Here is a 16,999-nt window from a genome sequence, read left to right on the forward strand (position 1 = left end):
ACATTGGGGTTGACCTTGGCGTGGCACACGGCGAAAGGCCCGTTTTTGTCCAGCAGGATGCCACAATATCCAGAGCTCTCATAGAGCTTCTGCTCCTCTGGCTCACATCCGGGATGAGTGGTGTTGGGTTTATTGTTGCACCTTGTGCAAAAGGAAATATTACACACAAACTAAAGACAGGACAATGTTCAGAATCTGAAATGATTCAACACTCTAAATTAATACATGGCAATATTGATATTGTCAAGAATTATATTTAAAAAGTAACACTCACTGTGGATCAGAGTTCCAGCTGTTGCCAAACTCATTGGGATTGTTGGTCAATGAATAATCGGGTTTGCGGAAATCATTTTTAGGGTCGCCATTGTAATCTCCACACAGTCCACACAGTATATTCTTATAGCTGTGGGCGACACATTACAAGATCCTTCATTCCAGAACTTGAAAAGCAAGAGCGTTAAAGATGATGTCAACCACAAAAGATTTCTTACAATAATATGTTCTATGCGCGTTCACTATTCTAAACATGGTATTCTGATTAATATTGCGTTTGAAGAATATAAGTTAAGCAGCAAAATTCACCCGTTTTTAGCCATCTCAGGGGACGGCCATTTTGTCACTTCTTCTGTCGACTGAAAATTACATCACAATTGCCCAGGTAACAACCAGTCTCACCTGTCTTCTGAAGCTGAGCCGTGATTGGTCGTTACCTGAGCCCTGAACAACTGTGGAAAAATGGCCGCCCCTGAGATAGACAAAAGCGGGTGGATTTTACTGCTTATCTCATATTCCACAGAGATAATGTTAATCAGAAGGCCATGTCTTGGACTAGTGGGTCTGCATAGAACATATTCTTGAGAAGAAAATGTTTGGGTTGACTTCCACTTTAAACAAAGGCTTGCGAAACGCTTGTAAATCTCTGCTATCGACATATTTTTGCATACCTATAGTACACAGTTCTGTGAAAATGATTCCTTGCTGTTTTAAAATTTGCAATTTAATTCTAATAAACAGCAGCACTACAATGACATATTTTCAGGTTATGCTCACTCTTTAATGACTTTGATGTCCATGAAGTGGTTTCCGTCATAGCGCACAGTCACACCAAAATCCAAAGACACGGTGTAGTGCTTTCCTGATTTGAACACAGAGACGCCTGGGAACGGATTTACTGGCAGGTTCACTTTGATTCCGTTCACCTGGTTGTGGAAAGCAGGTGAGACTCATAATCAAGCAGGCAGGGAAGGAAATGAATCAATTTGCCCCCTAGTATTGACGAAATTTCCCTCATCCCTTCTTACATGGACAGCGCCACCTTTGAGGATGGAGACACCACCGGATTCTACATATACATGAACCGCCTTCACATAGGAGATGCTGGGTCTGTTGTAGCGATTTTCATTGTCAGCGTAGACAGTAAAGTTTGGCAACGCAGATACATTGCAGACTCCGGTCATCTGGTAACTGCAGTTGCCCATGAAGTTGTACTTGCGCTTGTCAAAGGTCGTGTAGTGTGGATCTCCGGATGCAATGCATGAGGATGTACCTTCATTGAAAACAACAAATTCAGATCACAGATGACATTTTTAAAGATCTTCTGACCAAACTGAGAAGTTTGAATTAACAAGTGGAAGATATCTTGACACTACCTTTCGGGTAGCATCCGGCGACACCGTTAACCTCGCGACACTCCTCCGTGGGATCACAGGTGTTATCCACACATTCCAAGGTGTAGTTCCCTGCACAGCGACACAGCTTGGAGCAGCCGTCCCCAAATATGATCTCACCAGGCTAAAACGCAAAAGTCAGCAACCTGCTTAGTGGGGACTTCATTTATTCTGAACACGAGTGTAGGTATGCTGTACTATTCTGACCTCATAATAGTTATTGTTGTGATCCAGGCAACCACATTTCTCCAGGGGCACACAGTGTCTTCCCTTGAAGACAAATCCTGGTTTGCAGAAGCAGCCGGTGATGCAGGAGCCGCTGCAGTTGGTGGAAGGTTCCTTGCAGGTGGGGATACAAGCTGGACCGCATTCTATGTATTCTGCATTTGGAGGGCACAGAACTGTGCAGCAAAAACAAAAAGGAATGAGTTAGCAAGGTGGAAGGAGACTCTGGTATGGTCCAATCAAGAATCCTCCAATTGTTAATGACATGAGTGTCCAACATCCAGCCAGCCAAATGTACCTGAAGTAAAAAAATCATATTTGTGTGCCAAAGTGGCCTTTGCATACTTGGATTTTTCGGTATGCGGCCCTCAAAGGAAAACATTTGGATACCCTCTGGTGTATGCAAAGAATCCCACCGCCAACTACAGGGATAGCCCGGGCTGCAAAACAAGATATTTCGTACTTGGGTTTGGTGTATTTGGTCTTGGAGTTGTGGGTTTCGGTGTTGTTGTTCCATTAGTTGGTGTTGGAGTCGGCACTGGCGGCAGTGGCGTGGTTAGCTGACCTTTCAATGAAAGAGGTGGAGTACTGGTCAGTGAAGATAGACTGCCAAGTGATTTGAAACAAATAATTTCCAGAATTGGCATCCATCCTTCCATCCATCCATTTTCCAATCAAATAAAATTCACCAACATTAATATTTCCTTTTCAGCTGTCATGATTGTCAAAAATGTTACTCTTCTTCCCATTTCAGAAAATCGCATAGAAGCATGTACAAAGGCAGTGACTCCCGGGAACACTGTTTAAATCTTTCTTTTAAGGATCCTCCACATGTTTTCAGTAGTGTTGAGGTCAGGGGATGGTGAGTTTTTCCACCTTTTATACCCATGTGATGTTTTTCCTTCTTCAATTGCACAGATAATCGTAACCCACTGTAAATACGGAACATTGCCAGGGATAACTTTCCATTTTCTTACCTTGACAGGCCATGACACACACTGCATCAACAGCGATATCGGTCTGAGGAGTCTCGCCAAAGGTCCCCACAATAACAAACTGAAATTCAATGTGAACAGATTATTTTCATGCTCCATGCATCAACGTACATACAGAGACGCTCGCTTCAGCGTTTACCTGGATCTCAGCGTTGCCGAGGTGACGGACTTTGGCAGGCTTCCAGGCTGGACCCTGGTTTCCCCTGGCAGTGAAGAGAGCGGGCCCAAGGATTCCCCCTGGTAAGTACAGACCGCAAATTCAAGACAGACAGGAAGTCTAGATTAGTCTCGATGTGTGGCGTTCAGATTTCGGAGCTCGTCTAAGTTCAGCCGCCGGAAATTGGCAAAAATCTGCGAAAAATGACCCATTCAAACCAAAACGGTCAACTGCTTGTGTGTTTCACAACATGTGTCCCTGACTGATTTTCACGCGTCCTGTCATGGTGTCAATTGGTGTCGGGTGCTACTACTTTTTAACTCTCGAGGGGTGCCACCAAGCAAGTTTGTAGGGCTTCACGTCTGCACGTCTCTTACCTGTCAAGGTGTGGACACTGAGCTGCATGGTCTGGCTGCTGCCAAATAGATAGTAATAGAACGTAAGCTCCAGGCACCCAGAAGACGGGGTGATCACAGGACTTTGGATTTGCCCCTCATGTCCAGGCACAGCAACGGAAGAATCCATCAGCAAGTAGAATCCAACTAAGAGGATGTTAAAGAGTAATGAGTTGCTTGGCTGCAAACCCTGATGATATGTCAATTCCGCCCGCTGCGGCTACTTACATCCCGGTTTGGAGAAGTCATCTTCAGGTCCGGTGCCTTCAGTGTCTGTTGGGCCAGTCCATTGCTCAAAGCCAAATATGCTGATGTCAGGTACTACGAGAGTCCACCCACAGATGTTGTCCAGGATGTCGAAGTCGCAGCCAGAAACACAAGCTGTGGACCAAACATTAGTATTGACGTATATTGCCGCTGGCAAGCTTGTGAAGTAACACCGTGAGTTGTCTTACTGGGACACGCTCCTTCGCTAATGACGATGTTGTCGAGTGCCGAATCGCAGGAAGCGGTTAAGCCTCGCTCAGCCTCAAAGACAATCTGGAGAACCACGAGCGACACGTTCGTCAAATATCGACAAGGCCAGCGCATCAGAAATGTGGGAAGTCAAAGTAAAAAGCCAGAAAAATTAACTTGAGTAAAATACAGATATTTGAAAAATCTACTAGTACAGTCATAAAGTATTTGCCATGTGTTACTTCGAACCAGTGCAAACCATGCACGTGAGATTGTTAAGTTGTGTTATCAAATATGGCCTGGGGTGCGGCACAACCTCAGTGTTTCCCAAACAACCATAATTGCTAACACGGCTGCGATTGCTTTATGGCGGCTATAAAAGCAATGCAAGGGCAAATAACTGAACTGAGACTGTACGACGCGATAGCGCGAGCTGCTATCGGCCCATGTGTTGCTGCACTGATTAGATTATCCATCAGCGCACACTTTTCCATTTCCCACACCAAAGTCCAGAGTAAATCAGGGGTGGAGAACAAAATGCCAATCTGAAACCATATTGACGTCAATGATTTTCGGTTTGGACAATGCAAACTATCTGATATTCTATGCTCTTTGCTTGAAAGCAGTCACTCACAGTGTGCTCCTGATTGGTTGAACTGGACACGGTGACGGCACCCTTCAGCCACGATGGACTCTGGAAACCAGTTTTCTTCCACAGCTCTTCCTCGCTATTCTCCCTCTTTGCCAGTAGCCTCAACACATTGGAACTGTCCGAGCCGTACATGTAATATCGGAACTGGACGCAGATCTGTGCCGCCTCAGTTAAGAAAAACGTGGGACTCAGCAGACGAGTGTTACGCCCGTTTGCCACATTGTCGCATTCCTGGTAGATGTAGAATCCATCTGGGAAAGAAAATGGATTGAATTTTTTTCACGAATGATTTTAGTGTTGACCGCCAGTGAAGTGCAGCACTGACTTCCATCTGGGTAATCTCCTGGAGGACCCGTGCCAGTCGTTGGGGTTGGACCGCTGTGCCTGGTCCAGTCTCCCCAGTCCGCCGGGTCCTGCCTGAAGCTGCAGAATGGCTCATTATTGTTGTTGAAGTTGCAGGATGTCAGCACGAGAGCTGGGGACACAAAACACGGGAATCAAAGGGTAAAAGGACTAGACCAGGGCTGGGCAAAGAAGGGTCCCCCGGCTGAGCTGCAGCCAATCCCAGCCGTCCAACCTGGACAGGTCGACAGTCAATTCACAGGGTACATGTAGACAAACAACTTTTTTTTTTTAATTTTGTTTTTTTTAGAACATATCTGTCTGTCACAGAAATCCCCAGAAAATGGCAAAAATCCGAGATTTATAGTGATCGTTTTTCAGGGTATTTTAAAGTGTGTTTTAGTAAGACTAAATGTAGGAGGGATACAACTTTTTTGAAATGTATTGTTGCATCTAGATTTTACTTTAAATGAAATAGGTCGGTGTAACTCGGTCGCTATAGGAAGTCATGTGCTTAAACACTAGCACGCTAGATGCTAACAAAACTCATGTTCTTTTGACTTACCGTCATTGGTCGGCTCGCTCTGGAGGCTAAAAGAGAAGGACAGAGATCAATCATTAGACATGTCACACCTAAATATGACTCATTTTCTCCAGAGGCACACCTATATTTAATGAATAAATTTATAAGAAATCTCAATGATCTGAATGCTTTATTGCATAAATCTCACTTCACGATCGGGTAAAAAAATAAAAGATAATACAAATGTATGTACATTTTTTGTTTAATAAAAGACGATGATGTGATATTGTGTGTATATGATTATTAAACAGTGTGATGTACTTTTATAAACACTTTACAGGTGATAAGAGCGCAAAAGTGGAAGTTACCCTTTTCTCATATAGTGATGTTAACACTAATAATTGTCACAACAAAATATACAGCTTTACGTTAGTGAACCTTGACTTTCATTTTAAAATCAAATTTATTTATTTATTTTTTTAAATCTTCAATGAATGCTCATGTCTTGAAAAAAATGTTGCAGTACCTCATATTGATTGTAAAATTATCAAAGTCGCACCAGCCTAAGTGTTGTAACTTTTAAAACAAATAAGCAAAAACTACTTTGGCTGTAAAAAAAAAAAAAAAAAAAAAAGTTTTTACCATAAATAAACATTTGTGAATTTAAATTTGAATAAAACAGTTCATGTTTTGATATCTTTAATAGCGCAGAACACTATCATTTTTTAAACAGGTATTATCTAATAAACCCCTGTAATCAAATTTAGGCTGGTGAAATTCGAATTTTTGGCCGATCAGTAATGATTAAATAATTTAATAAAAAGTCTTATGTAAATGAAATAAAAGAGAAATGTATGTTTATTTTAAAATAAAATAAGGAACAAAAGTCTTTAGTTTTTCAAGGAGTACTCATGCCTTGAAAAAAAATGTTGATTGCAAGAAGCAGACATGATAAAGAAGTCTAATAACTAATGCATATTTTAAAGACTTTATTTAAATTGAATATAAATCAAATAAAAGTGAACTGTACTGGTGCATCATTATTAAAGAAAATAAAAGATGATGTAGAAAAAAAAAAAACAGTTAATACTGTATTTGAATAGCTCTTAACTCTGAGGATGATTTCATGAATTTTTAAAAATGATTTCCCTCTGAACATCCATAGTTTGGGACTCACCTCTGCTGCTTTGTCAGTGCACACATCCATAAGAGCAAAATAAGAAACCGCATTGCATCCATGGCTAACTGTGCAGTTAGCAGGGGATGAGGACACAGGGACACGGTTGGGGACTTTATATATATCCAGACACAGTACTGTACTTACACTGTGACTGGCTATTGGGTGGAAACTGTACTGTTATACCGTGATTGTGGCAAAATGTGTAAATAAGTAACAGTGCTTGATATGGACAGGGTGTGTTCTTTGTTTGTACGCGTGTGTCTTTTTGAACTCTAAGCACTTCACACAGTGGGTGTGGATGCCCGTCAGAAATTAGCTTATAAAATACCAACTTCCTCCATGAACATAAAGCTTGTCTGATTAGCACATTTAGATCCCGAGTAAATGTCTAAAAATGCGCCTCATATTGTGTTGTAAAACAGCCATAATGTTGTACAATTATGAATTCAACGAATTTTCCATTTCATTGGGATTTGTTGTATAACAACCCTGGAGTTGTATAATTCATCATTTGAAATCAACATTTTCCAGAAAAAAAAACATGCCTTGTGATTTGTGTTTAAAAAAAGGCAATTAAAAAGCTAAATACTGGGATTTTTGCAATTTAAGAGGCAAAACATTTTCAAAAAAAATATAGCTATTTTTTTCAGGCACGTTTTACTTTTTGGGGTAAAAGACAGTCCTGATATTTTATCTAAAAAAAATTTCAGATCCAATTAACCCTGAAACGCTCACTGAACTGAGGTTTTGTGCTACTTTAGGGATGGGGGAGGGGGGGAATAAGAATTCGTATCAGGCTTTTTTCCAACCGAAGTTGGACCAGCCTAGTCGTTAATCAAGACCGTGGATGAAAGTTTACTTGAATGTAGTCTGAATGTAGGGCGTATGTGTGTCTTACAAACTTTTATTTATCATACACATGACAGGAATGTATTCTTTCGTTTTTGATCTTTAGAAGAAGATTTCTCTCCTTAAAGTTGTCAGTCACTGAGCTGTTCCCAACAAGCAACTCCACCCCCCACTCACACTTCCTTAAAGGGTCATACTCAATACTGAAACATCCCACTGTTAAAACAATAACCACAATAACATTTTGTGTCTCCATGGGACTGACGCAAAGGGTAATTCCACATATTTTGTGGCAATGAAAGCGCCTTTATCAATGATGAATGGACTTTCAGCAGGTGATTCAAATTCAAATTCAGCTTTATTTGTATAGTACCTTATCATACAAAACGGCAACTCAAAGTGCTTTACAGTAACAATAAAACCAGACAACTAACAAAGACCCAAACAAACCCATATACCCATTGAAATAAGCGCTGTTAAAAATGCTGAGACACATGGCTGAGCACAGGGGACTAGAATAAGGATACACCGTCTGTAGGGGGGGGCATCCACAACAGGAGCCAAGTCCAGCCTCCGACCGCAGGGACCCCATTACAGGGGCGAACCCAAACCAGGCAGACGGAGGAGACCCCATCTACCGAGCCAGTGGCCCCCACAATGGCAGTCCACCTACAGCCAGAGAATGAACACAGTCCGCAGTGTGGACAGCCCCCAGCGAGAAACACTGGAGTTAAAATTAAATAAAATAAAACAAGATAATGGTAAAAATACATTTAAATGAAATGAATAGGTATTAGGAAGAATCAAGATGATAAAATCATCCAAATGCTAAACTAAAAAGGTGAGTCTTGAGCCTCCTTTTAAAAATACAGATGCTCTCTGCAGCCCTGAGGTCCTCTGGCAGGCCATTCGACAAACGTGGGCCATAAAATTGGAAGGATGCATCGCCGTGGGTTTTGGGTCTATCTGAAGGAACTGTTAAAAGTCCAGTGCCAGGGGACCTCAGGGTCTGGGTGGGTCAATTTTGTAGAAGCAAAGTGATATCATTGTAAACATGATTCAGCACCACAAGTACAGAGCACCACACGTTTATGGTAAGGTGGTTAAGAAGAACAGTATGAAATCATATAAAATGCAATTCATATCAAAATTATGGGTCGATGCTCAAGAGCTGACGCTGAACTGAAATGCTGTAGAATTAAGTGAAATGTATTTGTTTTTATGAAAAAATTTTTTGGGGAATAACATCGAATTATAGTACTTGTAGAATGAGAATTGCTCAAATTTAGTGCAATTGATGAGAATTTCACCTCGTCTTGACTTTAAGTACTATAGGAATACTGTAAAGTTGGAATTTAGATATACTGTATATGTATTTAATCAATAGCCTACTTTTATTAACCCTCGATGAGCAGAATAGTTTTAATGTGAAATAATTTGAACCAGTTTATAAATAAAAAAATATTGGTAGAAATTCTCCGCAAATTTTGTCCCCGAAGACATGCCATACGGTAAAATGTGATTCTTCTCACAGGCGGCTATTGTACGCATGCGCATTAGGGCCACACTACTCTCTTCTTGCCCATTTACAAGAACACGAACGAGCCATCGTTCACATTAGTTTCTTCTTTACCTTGTTGCTTTGCCTGAACGCTGGACGTCTCCGCATTAAACTCCACAGTGTACATCTTGCTACTAAGTGGTCCGTATTCTGTATGTCCTCTTCAACAAAAATCGCCTCCTTAAAAAGAGAAATAAAAGTGTTCACCGGTCTGTTTTGGTGTTTGCTAGCGTTCTCCCCGCCCCAGATGCGTTCAAATGTTAGTAGTAACCATTACAAACGTAAAACGTTACTAAATGTACATTTTAAAACTACAGTAATTATTCGCTGTTTGTGCGTTGCTTAAAAGCAAGAAACGTACGGATTTAAGTATGTAACAATGTGATACTAGTTTACAACCGGCACCTCGAGGGGCAACCATAAATGTCTCAGGGGTCCTGGACTCCTGGGTGACGACCACGCTTTTTAAATTCTATTTTCACGTAATTAATGTATAATCATGGCCTCGAAGTGTTTCCTATGCAAAGATTTTCTTTAAAAAAAAATCTAAATATGTCTTCATGTATCACAGGCAAGTTGTAACGTTTTTTGACTTTCGTCGTCAGAACTTCGTAGGTGTGCTGTGTGCTACCTTCTGGCGGAAAAAAGAGGCACGACCGTCTGTTGTATTTACTCCATTTCAAAAATGCAAAAATAAAGAATTTACGGACTTTAATCGATTACGCTGTCGGTTTAGTATAAGTTAAAAATGTTCGTGAATGCGAGCATGGGAGAGTGCTGCGATGGCCGAGTGGTTAAGGCGTTGGACTTGAAATCCAATGGGATCTTCCCGCGCAGGTTCGAACCCTGCTCGCAGCGTCCTTTTATTTTACGTGGAAAACGTAATTTTTGGAGCTTTGAACTTGAAAGCTAATGGGATCTTCCCGTGGTAGTTCGAACCCTGCTCTGCTCTCAGCGTCATTTTCTTTTTCTAATGGGATCTTCCCGTGTTAATTCGAACCCTGCTCTGCTCTCAGCGTCATTTTCTTTTTCGTGGATATCTTATTTTTATGTAGAATTAAAATGATTTTCAATAATAAATCCTTTCTACAACTTTTCTTTCATAAGACTGCAACTTTGTTTGAATTGTTTTTCGTTGTATTATGCCTATCTTATGCCAACATCATTGTAACATTACAGAAATTTAAAGCAGAGGTCAATCCAAACATATTTTTTTCAATAATTTGTTCCCAACAGGCCTGCAAGTTGAAACACGGCATTCTTATTAACTTTGCGTTTGTAGAATTTAAATCAAGCAGCAAAATGCACTCGTTTTAGCCATCTCTGGGGGCGGCCATTTTGTCTTCTGTCAACTGAAAATGACATCACAACTGCTCACAACGACCGATTGGTAGTTTGTGTTGTGGCTCAGTTTAAATAAATCACTTCCACACTGAATCAAAGGGAAAGAGGCATTTGTGGGGGAAAAAAAAGCTTTATTGAAACACTCTTCCAGATATGAACACAAATCATCAATTGCTGAAGTGAGAAAACAAAAATATGGTTTTGGCTTACATTTCCTTCACAGTTTTTCCCTTTCAATATCTTCACTGGTCTCAAGCAACCCTGTTGGCCTTACCATCAAAATTGCAACATGCCACTCATCTCCCTATTTCCACTTGCATTTCCCTTCCCACGTTACATATAGAATACATACTGTGTAAGGCAACACATGTGCATATGAATATGTAATTAAACCCTGATCCGTTTGCAGCGTCACCCTGAAAACAATAACAGTGATATAAAACTTCTATACATGATACTATACATTCATTCCTATACAGACAGGAGACACTGAAACTAAAGCAGTCCAATCCAGAAGCGTTACATGGTGGCCACGCACGTCTTCCAGCCTGCTTGGAAAACACAAGAGAAAACAAGTCAAGCGCTGGAAACAGCAGCATTTACATGAGCAACCTACCTAGCAACCTACCCACCTACGTACTCATCTTACCTATTGACCAACCATCTATACCAAGTAAATGCATACTTACTACTGACCAACTTACATATACCTATTTACGTACTTACTGAGCTAACTACATACCTATCTACCAAGTAAACTTGCTTGCCGACCTACCAACCACCAAATGACTGCATACGACCTACTTAAACCTACTTTCCTACCTACCAACTAAATACTACATTATGTACTGAGCAACTTACATACTGTACCTACATATAGTATTTGACTATCTGGCAAGTAGGTGCAATAGTGCCTGCTAATATACAAGCTGTCTTGCATACCTACCTACACAACCGACCTTGTTGCCAACCTACTTATCTGCAACCAACTAGAAACAGAATGTAACTAAAGTACTTACCTATCTTCCAACTGAAAACATATCTATTTACCAACCAACTAAGCAGCACACTTGCACACATCCTCACCTACCTATTCTAAATACATACTGACCTACCTTGTTATATACTTAATTACCTACCAATTTACTTACTTACAAACTTATCAACCATCTACCTTCCAAGTAACTACTTACTGTACCTACGAACAAAACACCTGCTTATATACCAACCCACCTATCTATATAACTATCTACCTACCTAGATAGAGTAGTTGACCTTTCAACCTTCTTGGTCTTACCAATTTGTAACTTTTCAATCTCCCTTCCAACTAAATACTTGCTCACTGACTTACCTCTACACGATACCTACATAACTACCTACTTAACCAATGTTACAACATGTGTTTGGCCTAAGTCAAGATAGCATACGTACAGTCCTATCCCTCGGTATGCGGGTCTGACGAGAAAGGGCAGCTACCACGTCCGCACGCTGTGTTTATATAATTCGTGTTGATCGGAAGCCGGGGGAATTTGACTTGTCACTCTCGCCGCCGCCGCCGCCTATAAAAAGCCCGCTGAACCTGCCGCCACCCGCCTAAACGGCTTCTTGACATTCAGCAGCAGCTGAAGGCATCTCAGCTAGCCTGAGGCTGCCCTTCGGTCCTCTGTTGCACTTTCTATCTGCCTGCGTACCTAGCTACCTATCAACATGTTTACCCGCCTAGATGCCTACCAACCTGCTCTGCCACCTACCTTTTTACATGCACTCCACCTTTCTGCCAATCAACTTCGCTAGGGCTTACTCACCTTGCTACATAATGAAAGTAAGAATACTCACTTACTTCTATCCATGACAGTTAAGGTTACAACGGGAGCATTTTGTCAGCAAGTGTATTATAAATGGATGTGTCCTTTTTGTGGTCACTGCTGGATATGAATGAGGGGGACTCACTTCCTTTTCACCTGTGCTCAACAACAAAGCTCATGGTCGTCCCGTCAAACGAGGGCGGGGCAATAATCCGCGGCCCCTGCTGCGACGTGATGCTGATGACCGGCTGCTTGCCTCCGGGGATGCCTTGCTGCGGTCTGGCGATATTGACCACATTCGGAGTCCCCGACGCCGCCTTCCCAGTGGTCATGTAGAAGGGGGTTTCCATGTACTTGCACTCAGATTGGTGGGGCGGCGCCTTCTCCCCACTCTCCACCAGCATCTGTGGCTGCACCAGCGTCCGGGTGGAAATCACAGGGGGCGACGTCATGAAACCGGGGTAGATCATGTAGGTGTGTCCGTATGTGGCAGAACCCAGGGCCAAAGGGGAAATTGGCATGGGAACGGGGGTCATGGGAGGTTGGGGCACGGGTACAACGACGTAGTGGCCCGTTTCAGGGTCGAAGAGGCGTCGTGTGGATGGTTGAACCGGGGTGTCTACCAGGTAGTAGCTTCCACTGGTGGGATCCAGGAGCATCTTCCTCTGCGTGGCCTGGAATGGGTCTAGCACAGGTGCGGGAGTGATCGCAGGGGAGAAACAGTACACCTGTGGCTGATTTGCGGACATACCCAAGGGCATTGAGTGATAAATGGTTGCGGGGGGGACATCGGGTGAGTGGGTTGCCATAGCAGTGTTGGAGCATCTCTGGGACTGCTCCTCGTGACCTTTAGTGCTTGATGTAGGGATGTGCAAGGGAAGACTGGCTGGGCGGGACTGGCTGGTAAACACAGACGAGCCCTCTTTACTGGCATGAGACTTGACCGGAATGGTTAGGTAGTTCTCATGATCAGAGTTCTGCTCCGTGGCCACAATTTCTTGTGACTCACCGCACGTCTTTGCCGGGTAGACTTTCAAGGACATGGGTAGTTTTGGCGACTTGGAGGCGAAGGTTTTGGTGTTGTAAGACACGTTGTTGGGCTGCGGCGTCTTTGCGGTAACACCCATGGTGGCGCACGCGGGTGCCTTGAGGCTGGGACTGGCAGGAGCGGCCACCAACCTGGCTTTGAGACGCTCGTCTTGCTCGAGCGCGGTCCTTAGCCAGCTCTCAGCTGCCACTGCTGGTGGCGTCTTGTTCAAGCTGGGGTAGGACTCCCTTCTTGCTACGTTCTCCACAACGGAGCCTCTTAGTGTTTCCTCCTCACTGTTCTCCTCACTTGCGATCAGTGAGAGGACATGGCTGTCCATCAGGCGCTGTGGGTGGTTTTTCCTTTTCCATTCATTTTTGTCAAACACATAAAGCTGCTCCATCGTTTTCACTGCTGCCTGAAGCTTTTCCAAAGCCACCCGGTTCGACAATTGTTGCTTACCAGTAACCTCGGATGCTTTTTCTTTCTTTGAAGCCAATCTACTTTCAATTCTTAAACTCAGCTCCTCTAGGGGATTAACGATGATCCCCGGCGGCGCTTTCCCTGCCACTCTTTGCATTGCCGAACTTTTGGTGGCCTCCGGAGATGCTCTATCTTCGGATAAGTCACATTTACTGCTATTTGTATTCACCGACTGGCATTTTATCACAATGGGGGAAACAGACGTAGGATGTTGACAGTCTTGTTGACTGTCAGCGGTGGGAAAATTGGATTTATGATCCAATGAAACAAAGTGATAGGCGCTTTTAACCAATTTGCGCACGTCTCTAACTTGGTGTATGGGCGTCTGCAGCTTTCCTTTGCTATCTCGAATGTCTCGAACCATAAAATGCGGCACTTTATCCGAGGACTCACCCTTCCAAGCTGTACCCGTGACCTCCTGGCCTTTAGAGTCATCGGTTCTGGTCAAATTGGCCGCGTTACAGCTCTGGAGATTAATTTTAATTTCCGGGGATTTGGACGCGGTGACACTCCCGGGGTCTGCTATGTTTAAAGTTTGGTCGGATCCGAGCTGGAGATCCTGATCGCAGCCACTGGCAGTGCGTTGGATGTTTGGCACAAACAAATGTGACATTTTAGTCAGTTTGCCACCGCTCGCCGAGTAGCGATCCCCCATTCCCTCTGGAGGTGGCGTCTCTTCTGGAGTTTTATGGTTTTTATGATCCTGCGGAAACTCTAGCTCTTCATTCCTCCAGTATCTGAAGGCGCTATTTTGGCTGTGAAGCAAAGTCCCCTTGGACGCTTCCCCTTCCATTGCACCCCTTTTAGCATCCATTGCTTTAGCCGGCGCCTCCGACTGAGTGTCTTGCACCAGAGAGTCGCGTCTCGAGCCGCAATCCATAATGTCGGCCAAGTCCTCCGCACTGTCGGAGTTGCTCTCTGAGAGTTTGGAGCTCTGTCTTTGCAGCCCCTTGCCCCTGTGGCAGTCCCCCTTGTGGTGTGGCTCCCTCACCTCCCCCCTTTCCATCCGGCGCTCCTGCTCAAACTGCATCTTTTTGGAAAGCACATTCTGAATCACACTGGAAGCGAAGATGGCTTTCTTGTGGGTGCCCTCCATGCTTTTCGACTTAGCGGTGGCCCCTCTGCCCCTGCCACCCTGCAAACTGTTAACGGTAACCTCATCGGTGGAACGTGATCCCGCTCCCGTGGGGTTTGGAGCAACGCTAGCGCGACTTTCTTCGGCGGACATTCCCGAATTTACGTTGCAGTGAAAATTCACGGTCTCTGTGAGTCGTATCAGCCCGCTGTGTCCTTGACCAAACTTTCTCATTAGTTGTATTTTCTTAGTAGACGACGCACTGTGAGGAGCTCCATTCCCATTCAGCTGCTCGGCAAAATCACTGCTATTTCCCCCCCTTTCAGCTGTCGGCTGGGTAACAAGACTCTGGCTCACGTTGGAGTACTTCAGGTCAACAAACGTGGACCATCTGTTGATCCCGCATTCGGATGTGGAAGACTCACTGGAGGTGCTGAAGTTGATGGCATCCAAGTAAGGATAAGCTAGGCTCTTGAAGGTTCTGGCCGTCAGGTTGCGCACCTCCTTGTCAGCGTCGTCCAGCTCGCTGGAAGCACAACTGGAATACTCGGCGCTTTCCTTTGCTTGCAATTTGCCGCCCGGTGCGTGAATGACACCCTTCGCCCTATCACGCAGCACCTCAATGTTCCCATCCTCTCCCCCCACCGCCGAGGGACTCGTATCTCCGGCGTCTTTGGCATGATAAACAGTATTTTCTTGGATGGGGTCATTTATAGCCCGGGAGGTGGTTTTGATTGACAGCTGGACCTGTCCGCCACCCTCGCCACAAGCGCCAAACTGCACAGACGGATCGCTTTCGTGCAGACTGCTGATTGCCGCGGCGTCCCCCCCCCTCTTCATCATCAGCACCCCATTGCAGTCGAACGAGGCGTAATCCACAAAGGAGAACACCTGCTGGCCGTCCTCGGCGTCCCACGTGGATGAGGAGGAGGAGCCGGCACCCGGGTCCGAGTCGCCGTCGCGGCCGTCAGACAACTCGGAGAGTCGGATGGCGTGAGTGGTGATGTAATGGGACTCATCCTCGGTCAGCAAGGTCACGTCGTCATCCTCCTCGTCCTCGCACTCATCGGAGTCTGTTTCGATCCCCAAATCGGACATTTGTTGACCCACGTCTTCAAGCTCCTGCTTCGAATGGTCAAATTCACTCGACTTCCCGTCGGAATCTACAATTTGTAGGAGATCCGTCACCTCCCGCAGGGTCGTAGGCCGCGGCGGAGGAGTCGCCGCGTGGCTTCGCTCAGTCTTCATCGCTTTAGCGCAGGGACTGAGAACACCCCGGGGTGTTGCTGCTGCAGTCGGTGTGGCGCGCTAAACACCCCCCTACCCCATTCCAGCTGACATGGAAGAGTATAAAAAAAGGGGCGAGACATTATTAACTCCTGTCTGGGCCACATGATACTCTAAGATGTGAACCAATGACAGGCCTTCCTCAAAATGAACTCACACGTCCATGTTGTTCTCAAGCACTACAGGCAAAATTGGACCATATTAAACACTCCTTTATTAACTGGAGCATATGTAAAGATTGACGTCATTAATGCCTTAATGCCTCGGCCTTTTCCCGGGATACATCAGTCATATTTAACGTAAATGAATGCAAGCCAATGCAAGTCTTAACCCTCTGTGAAAAGCAATCAATATGCGGCAGCTTACTGAAGCACTAAGTTGTGAAACTCATCTTTGTTCGTCGTTATAAATGTATTATACTGCCCCCCGATGGCCAATGTGCTGCACTTTTTGGGTCTCTTACAGCCCAAGATGCCAGAAGATAGCAAAGTCCGAGCTAACTGCAAAGTAGAAATTGGTCTCAAGGAAGTTTGTCCAAGTGATGTTAGTATTAGGACAGATGGTACATTCTGGGGAGGATGAACATTTCTGCTGTGACTTAAAAAAATAATAATTAAAAGAAAACATTTATTTGTCTGCATTATCGTTTGACACGAGACGTGATATTGGACGGATGGGACGCTACCATTTGCATTCTAGGGCGGGGGTTTCTGTTTACACACACACAGGCGCTTTATTTAGCACAGTATTGGAGTGCAACTACAGGACTTGAGAGGATATTGTTACTTCTGGAGACTGCATTAAAAAAATTGCGGCCAAACATTGATATTAATGTACAAGTAAAAACATTATTCATTTGTAACATTTAATCATTTTAAATGTATTTTTAATATGCATTTTAAGTGTAATTAAGTTGTTTTAAGTTGATATTTTCAGGTCAAATACATTTTTTTCAAATAAACATTCGGTGTAGTTT

General features: G+C 44.0%; 2 protein-coding genes and 1 non-coding gene across 3 annotated transcripts in view; 1 reads left to right on the top strand and 2 right to left on the bottom strand.

Moving 5' to 3' along the window:
* The window catches only part of zanl (zonadhesin, like), a 53,752-nt gene extending 44,623 nt beyond the window's left edge, over positions 1 to 9,129 (bottom strand). The window contains 17 exon segments of the mRNA XM_086024596.1: positions 3 to 141; positions 275 to 403; positions 1,051 to 1,199; positions 1,302 to 1,546; positions 1,650 to 1,791; positions 1,875 to 2,068; positions 2,356 to 2,457; positions 2,870 to 2,948; positions 3,027 to 3,124; positions 3,422 to 3,586; positions 3,668 to 3,820; positions 3,895 to 3,979; positions 4,530 to 4,798; positions 4,873 to 5,022; positions 5,067 to 5,124; positions 5,455 to 5,480; positions 9,075 to 9,129. Coding sequence (XP_085880722.1) covers positions 3 to 141; positions 275 to 403; positions 1,051 to 1,199; positions 1,302 to 1,546; positions 1,650 to 1,791; positions 1,875 to 2,068; positions 2,356 to 2,457; positions 2,870 to 2,948; positions 3,027 to 3,124; positions 3,422 to 3,586; positions 3,668 to 3,820; positions 3,895 to 3,979; positions 4,530 to 4,798; positions 4,873 to 5,022; positions 5,067 to 5,124; positions 5,455 to 5,480; positions 9,075 to 9,129 — 2,238 coding nt within the window.
* A 649-nt stretch (positions 9,130 to 9,778) lies between these two features.
* trnas-uga (transfer RNA serine (anticodon UGA)) lies at positions 9,779 to 9,860 on the top strand. Its single transcript has one exon. It is a non-coding gene; the product is annotated as a tRNA-Ser (tRNA).
* Positions 9,861 to 10,498: 638 nt separating this feature from the next.
* c2h4orf54 (chromosome 2 C4orf54 homolog) lies at positions 10,499 to 16,170 on the bottom strand. The gene is made up of 2 exons (XM_086022964.1): positions 11,778 to 16,170; positions 10,499 to 10,894 (listed from the first exon to the last, which is right to left on the bottom strand). The coding sequence occupies exon 1, from the start codon at positions 15,982 to 15,984 to the stop codon at positions 12,304 to 12,306; it is 3,681 nt and encodes a 1,226-aa protein (XP_085879090.1). The 5' UTR covers positions 15,985 to 16,170; the 3' UTR covers positions 10,499 to 10,894; positions 11,778 to 12,303.
* Between the last annotated feature and the right edge of the window lie 829 nt (positions 16,171 to 16,999).

Source organism: Filicampus tigris, chromosome 2, assembly GCF_054856515.1.
Source record: "Filicampus tigris isolate MCC_2025a chromosome 2, RoL_Ftig_1.0, whole genome shotgun sequence".
NCBI lineage: Eukaryota > Metazoa > Chordata > Actinopteri > Syngnathiformes > Syngnathidae > Filicampus > Filicampus tigris.